The sequence below is a fragment of the Oncorhynchus kisutch genome, unplaced genomic scaffold, assembly GCF_002021735.2.
Source record: "Oncorhynchus kisutch isolate 150728-3 unplaced genomic scaffold, Okis_V2 Okis02a-Okis13b_hom, whole genome shotgun sequence".
Lineage (NCBI taxonomy): Eukaryota > Metazoa > Chordata > Actinopteri > Salmoniformes > Salmonidae > Oncorhynchus > Oncorhynchus kisutch.
In genome coordinates this window covers 10,682,990-10,690,489 of record NW_022261979.1, presented here as the reverse complement: position 1 = coordinate 10,690,489, position 7,500 = coordinate 10,682,990, and the positions used below count along the sequence as shown (strand labels likewise).

The window sequence follows — 7,500 nt, the reverse complement described above, 5'->3', positions numbered from 1 at the left end:
AGGTACGCTTTATATTGGCTTCTACACAACTGACAAGTCATCCAACTCTTCCTCCAGCTCTGCAGCTACAGCTTCCTCTCTCTCTCTCTCTCTCTCTACAGCTTCCTCTCTCTCTCTCTCTCTCTCTCTCTCTCTACAGCTTCCTCTCTCTCTCTCTCTCTCTCTACAGCTTCCTCTCTCTCTCTCTCTCTCTCTCTCTCTCTCTCTACAGCTTCCTCTCTCTCTCTCTCTCTCTACAGCTTCCTCTCTCTCTCTCTCTCTCTACAGCTTCCTCTCTCTCTCTCTCTCTACAGCTTCCTCTCTGTCTCTGTCTCTCTCTCTCTCAGATGCACTATGTCAGACAGGGAAGCAGTATTGACACAGACAGAGAGAGCGAGAGACAGAACAAAAGAAGAACAAACACCATTGTAAATACAACCCATATTTATGCTTATTTATTTTATCTTGTGTCCTTTAGCCATTTGTACATTGTTAGAACACTGTATATATATATAATATGACATTTGTAATGTCTTTACTGTTTTGAAACTTCTGTATGTGTAATGTTTACTGTTAATTTTTGTTGTTTTTCACTTTATATATTCACTTTGTATGTTGTCTACCTCACTTGCTTTGGCAATGTTAACACATGTTTCCCATGCCAATAAAGCCCTTGAATTGAATTGAATTGAATTGAATTGACAGAGGGAGAGAGACAGAGACAGAGAGACAGAGAGACAGAGGGAGAGAGACAGAGACAGAGAGACAGAGGGAGAGAGACAGAGACAGAGACAGAGAGACAGAGGGAGAGAGACAGAGACAGAGAGACAGAGACAGAGAAATAGACAGTGAGACAGAGGGAGAGAGGGAGACAGGGACACCAACAGAGAGAGAGAGAGAGAGAGAGAGAGAGAGAAATAGACAGTGAGACAGAGGGAGAGAGGGAGACAGGGACACCAACACAGAGAGAGAGACAGAGAAATAGACAGTGAGACAGAGGGAGACAGGGACACAGACAGAGAGGAAGAGAGACAGAGAGACAGAGGGAGAGAGCGAGACACGGACACAGACAGAGACAGAGAGACAGAGGGACATAGAGAATCCTACTCACTGCCCCAGACAGGGATGTCCTTGCTCTCTGCCTTCATGACGATGGAGGACATGGACATGGTGACGGGGATAGCATCGAAATAGGAGGAGTGGGGTCCCAGCGTTAGGATAGGGGCCTCGGCCGGTAGCGCCTGGCGCCCCTTCACCGTCATCCAATGGAAGCCTCCTGCAAACCACATGACCCGCATGATGGTCCTCAGAGCCACGTCCACAAACCTGGAGAGACATTTGTTACATTGAGTTATTTACAGAACCACACAACATTGCTAATTTAGAGGATAGATGGTACAGTGGAGGAGAGTCACCACAGCAGGAGAGTCCCTACAACCATTATTCTACAGACATTGAGCAGACACCACAGCAGGAGAGTCCCCTTCAACCATTATTCTATAGACATTGAGCAGACACCACAGCAGGAGAGTCCCTACAACCATTATTCTACAGACATTGAGCAGACACCACAGCAGGAGAGTCCCCTTCAACCATTATTCTACAGACATTGAGCAGACACCACAGCAGGAGAGTCCCTACAACCATTATTCTACAGATATTTAGCAGACACCACAGCAGGAGAGACCCTTCAACCATTATTCTACAGACATTGAGCAGAAAACCACAGCAGGAGAGACCCTTCAACCATTATTCTACAGACATTGAGCAGACACCACAGCAGGAGTGACCCTACAACCATTATTCTACAGACATTGAACAGACACCACAGCAGGAGAGTCCCTACAACCATTATTCTACAGACATTGAGCAGACACCACAACAGGAGAGTCCCCTTCAACCATTATTCTACAGACATTGAGCAGACACCACAACAGGAGAGTCCCTACAACCATTATTCTACAGACATTGAGCAGACACCACAGCAGGAGAGTCCCTTCAACCATTATCTACAGACATTGAGCAGACACCACAGCAGGAGAGGACCCTTCAACCATTATTCTACAGACATTGAGCAGACACCACAGCAGGAGAGACCCTTCAACCATTATTCTACAGACATTGAGCAGACACCACAACAGGAGAGTCCCTACAACCATTATTCTACATACATTGAGGCAGACACCACAACAGGAGAGCCCCTTCAAACCATTATTCTAGACAGTGAGCAGACACCACAGCAAGAGAGTCCCTACAACCATTATTCTAAAGACATTGAGCAGGACACACACAACAGGAGAGTCCCCTTCAATTCACCATTATTCTACAGACATTGAGCAGACACCACAGCAGGAGAGGACCCTTCAACCATTATTCTACAGACATTGAGCAGACACCACAGCAGGAGAGTCCCTACAACCATTATTCTACAGACATTGAGCAGACACCACAACAGGAGAGTCCCCTTCAAACCATTATTCTCCAAACATTGAGCAGACACCACAACAGGAGAGTCCCTACAACCATTATTCTACATACATTGAGCAGACACCACAACAGGAGAGCCCTTAAACCATTATTCTAGAACAGTGAGCAGACACCACAGCAAGAGAGTCCCTACAACCATTATTCTACAGACATTGAGCAGACCCCACAACAGGAGAGTCCCCTTCAACCATTATTCTACAGACATTGAGCAGACACCACAGCAGGAGAGACCCTTCAGCCATTATTCTACAGACATTGAGCAGACAACCACAGCAGGAGAGTCCCTACAACCATTATTCTACAGACATTGAGCAGACACCACAACAGGAGAGTCCCCTCTCAACCATTATTCTCCAGACATTGAGCAGACACCACAGCAGGAGAGTCCCCTTCACAACCCATTATTCTACAGACATTGAGCAGACACCACACAGGAGAGTCCCCTTCAACCATTATTCTACAGACATTGAGCAGACACCACAACAGGAGAGTCCCCTTCACCATTATTCTCCAGACATTGAGCAGACACCACAGCAGGAGAGTCCCCTTCAACCATTATTCTACAGACAATTGAGCAGACACCACAGCAGGAGAGTGCCTTCAACCATTATATCTCCAGACATTGAGCAGACACCACAACAGGAGAGACCCTACAACCATTATTCTACAGACATTGAGCAGACACCACAGCAGAGAGTCCCTACAACCATTATTCTCCAGACATTGAGCAGACACCACAGCAGGAGAGTCCCTACAACCATTATTCTACAGACATTGAGCAGACACCACAACAGGAGAGTCCCCTTCAACATTATTCTCCAGACATTGAGCAGACACCACAGCAGGAGAGTCCCCTTCAACCATTATTCTACAGACATTGAGCAGACACCACAGCAGGAGAGTGCCTTCAACCATTATTCTCCAGACATTGAGCAGACACCACAACAGGAGAGACCCTACAACCATTATTCTACAGACATTGAGCAGACACCACAGCAGGAGAGTCCCTACAACCATTATTCTCCAGACATTGAGCAGACACCACAGCAGGAGAGTCCCTACAACCATTATTCACAGACATTGAGCAGACACCACAACAGGAGGAAGTCCCCTTCAACCATTATTCTCCAGACATTGAGCAGACACCACAACAGGAGAGTCCCCTTCAAACCATTAGTCTCCAGACATTGAGCAGACAAACCACAGCAGGAAGTCCCCTTCAACCATTATGCTACAGACATTGAGCAGACCACAACCATTATTCTCCAGACATTGAGCAGACACCACAGCAGAGAGTCCCTACAACCATATTCTACAGAGACATTGAGCAGAGCACCACAACGTGGAGACAGTATAATGTAATGTGAGGCAGTATAATGTAATGTAATGTGGAGGCAGTAGAATGTAAGGTGACCTGGAGCAGTATAATGTAATGTAATGGTGGAAGGCAGTATAATGTAATGTAATGTCGAGGCAGGATAATGTAATGTGGAGGCAGTATAATGTAATGTGGGAGGCAGTATAATGTAATGTGGAGGCAGTATAATGTAATGTGGAGGCAGTATAATGTAATGTGGAGGCAGTATAATGTAATGTAATGTGGTGGCAGTATAATGTAATGTAATGTGGAGGCAGTATAATGTAATGTAATGTGAGGCAGTATAATGTAATGTGGAGGCAGTATAATGTAATGTGGAGGCAGTATAATGTAATGTGAGGCAGTATAATATAATGTGGAGGCAGTATAATGTAATGTGGAGACAGTATAATGTAATGTGAGGCAGTATAATGTAATGTGAGGCAGTATAATGTAATGTGAGGCAGTATAATGTTATGTGAGGCAGTATAATGTAATGTGGAGACAGTATAATGTAATGTGAGGCAGTATAATGTAATGTGAGGCAGTATAATGTAATGTGAGGCAGTATAATGTAATGTAATGTGGAGACAGTATAATGTAATGTGAGGCAGTATAATGTAATGTGGAGGCAGTATAATGTAATGTGGAGGCAGTATAATGTAATGTGGAGGCAGTATAATGTAATGTAATGTGGAGGCGGTATAATGTAATGTGATGTCGGAGGCGGTATAATGTAATGTGGAGGCAGTATAATGTAATGTGGAGTCAGTATAATGTAATGTGGAGGCAGTATAATGTAATGTGGAGGCAGTATAATGTAATGTGCGGCAGTATAATGTAATGTGGAGGCAGTATAATGTAATGTGAGGCAGTATAATGTAATGTGGAGGCAGTATAATGTAATGTGGAGGCAGTATAATGTAATGTGGAGGCAGTATAATGTAATGTAATGTGGAGGCAGTATAATGTAATGTAATGTGGAGGCAGTATAATGTAATGTAATGTGAGGCAGTATAATGTAATGTGGAGGCAGTATAATGTAATGTGGAGGCAGTATAATGTAATGCGGAGGCAGTATAATGTAATGTGGAGGCAGTATAATGTAATGTAATGTGGAGGCAGTATAATGTAATGTGAGGCAGTATAATGTAATGTGGAGGCAGTATAATGTAATGTGGAGGCAGTATAATGTAATGTGGAGGCAGTATAATGTAATGTGGAGGCAGTATAATGTAATGTGGAGGCAGTATAATGTAATGTAATGTGGTGGCAGTATAATGTAATGTAATGTGGTGGCAGTATAATGTAATGTGGAGGCAGTATAATGTCATGTGGAGGCAGTATAATGTAATATGGAGGCAGTATAATGTAATATGGAGGCAGTATAATGTAATGTGACCTGGAGGCAGTATAATGTAATGTGGAGGCAGTATAATGTAATGTGGAGGCAGTATAATGTAATGTGGAGGCAGTATAATGTAATGTCGGAGGCAGTATAATGTAATGTGGAGGCAGTATAATGTAATGTAATGTGGAGGCAGTATAATGTAATGTGATGTCGGAGGCGGTATAATGTAATGTGGAGGCAGTATAATGTAATGTGGAGTCAGTAGAATGTAATGTCGGAGGCAGTATAATGTAATGCGGAGGCAGTATAATGTCATGCGGAGGCAGTATAATGTAATGCGGAGGCAGTATAACTGTAAATGCTGGAGGCAGTATAATGTAATGTGAGGCAGTATAATGTAATGTGGAGGCAGTATAATGTAATGTGAGGCAGTATAATGTAATGTGGAGGAAGTATAATGTAATGTGGAGGCAATATAATGTAATGTGGAGGCAGTATAATGTCATGTGGAGGCAGTAAATGTAATTGAGGCAGTATAATGTAAGTGAGGCAGTATAATGTAATGTGAGGCAAGTATAGTGTAATGTGGAGGCAGTATAATGTCATGTGGAGGCAGTATAATGTAATGGGAGGCAGTATACAATGTAATGTGGAGGCAGTATAATGTAAGTGGAGGCAGTATAATGAATGTAATGTCGGAGGCATTATAATGTATGTGGAGGCAGTATAAGTAATGTGAGGCAGTATAATGTAATGTCGGAGGCCAGTATACTGTAATGTGTCGGAGCAGTATAATGTAAGTGGAGGCAGTATAATGTATGTGAGGCAGTATAATGTAATGTCGGAGGCAGTATAATGTAATGTGGAGGCAGTATAATGTAATGTGGAGGCAGTATAATGTAATGTGGAGTCAGTATAATGTAATGTGAGGCAGTATAATGTAATGTGGAGGCAGTATAATGTAATGTGAGGCAGTATAATGTAATGTGAGGCGGTATAATGTAATGTGGAGTCAGTATAATGTAATGTGGAGTCAGTATAATGTAATGTGGAGGCAGTATAATGTAATGTGGAGTCAGTATAATGTAATGTGAGGCAGTATAATGTAATGTGGAGGCAGTATAATGTAATGTGAGGCAGTATAATGTAATGTGGAGGCAGTATAATGTAATGTGGAGGCAGTATAATGTAATGTGGAGGCAGTATAATGTAATGTAATGTGGAGGCAGTATAATGTAATGTAATGTGAGGCAGTATAATGTAATGTGGAGGCAGTATAATGTAATGTGGAGGCAGTATAATGTAATGCGGAGGCAGTATAATGTAATGTGGAGGTAGTATAATGTAATGTAATGTGAGGCAGTATAATGTAATGTGGAGGCAGTATAATGTAATGTGGAGGCAGTATAATGTAATGTGGAGGCAGTATAATGTAATGTAATGTGGAGGCAGTATAATGTAATGTAATGTGAGGCAGTATAATGTAATGTGGAGGCAGTATAATGTAATGCGGAGACAGTATAATGTAATGTGGAGGCATTATAATGTAATGTGGAGGCAGTATAATGTAATGTGAGGCAGTATAATGTAATGTGGAGGCAGTATAATGTAATGTGAGGCAGTATAATGTAATGTGGAGGCAGTATAATGTAATGTGAGGCAGTATAATGTAATGTGGAGACAGTATAATGTAATGTGAGGCAGTATAATGTAATGTAATGTGGAGGCAGTATAATGTAATGTGACCTGGAGGCAGTATAATGTAATGTAATGTGGAGGCAGTATAATGTAATGTAATGTCGGAGGCAGTATAATGTAATGTGGAGGCAGTATAATGTAATGTGGAGGCAGTATAATGTAATGTGGAGGCAGTATAATGTAATGTGGAGGCAGTATAATGTAATGTGGAGGCAGTATAATGTAATGTGGAGGCAGTATAATGTAATGTGGAGGCAGTATAATGTAATGTAATGTGGTGGCAGTATAATGTAATGTAATGTGGAGGCAGTATAATGTAATGTAATGTGAGGCAGTATAATGTAATGTGGAGGCAGTATAATGTAATGTGGAGGCAGTATAATGTAATGTGAGGCAGTATAATGTAATGTGAGGCAGTATAATGTAATGTGAGGCAGTATAATATAATGTGGAGGCAGTATAATGTAATGTGAGGCAGTATAATATAATGTGGAGGCAGTATAATGTAATGTGGAGGCAGTATAATGTAATGTGAGGCAGTATAATGTAATGTGAGGCAGTATAATGTAATGTGAGGCAGTATAATATAATGTGGAGGCAGTATAATGTAATGTGGAGACAGTATAAT

The 7,500-nt window shown here is 41.9% G+C and overlaps 1 protein-coding gene across 1 annotated transcript in view; it reads right to left on the bottom strand.

Annotated features, from left to right (window-relative positions):
* LOC109885713 (lysophosphatidylcholine acyltransferase 1) overlaps window positions 1–1,420 on the bottom strand; it is a 31,626-nt gene extending 30,206 nt beyond the window's left edge. Inside the window, exons 1-2 of the mRNA XM_031811824.1 lie at window positions 1,395–1,420; window positions 1,091–1,305 (exon numbers count right to left, since the gene is read on the bottom strand). Coding sequence (XP_031667684.1) covers window positions 1,091–1,305; window positions 1,395–1,420 — 241 coding nt within the window. The remainder of the gene's footprint in view (window positions 1–1,090; window positions 1,306–1,394) is intronic.
* Window positions 1,421–7,500: the final 6,080 nt, after the last annotated feature.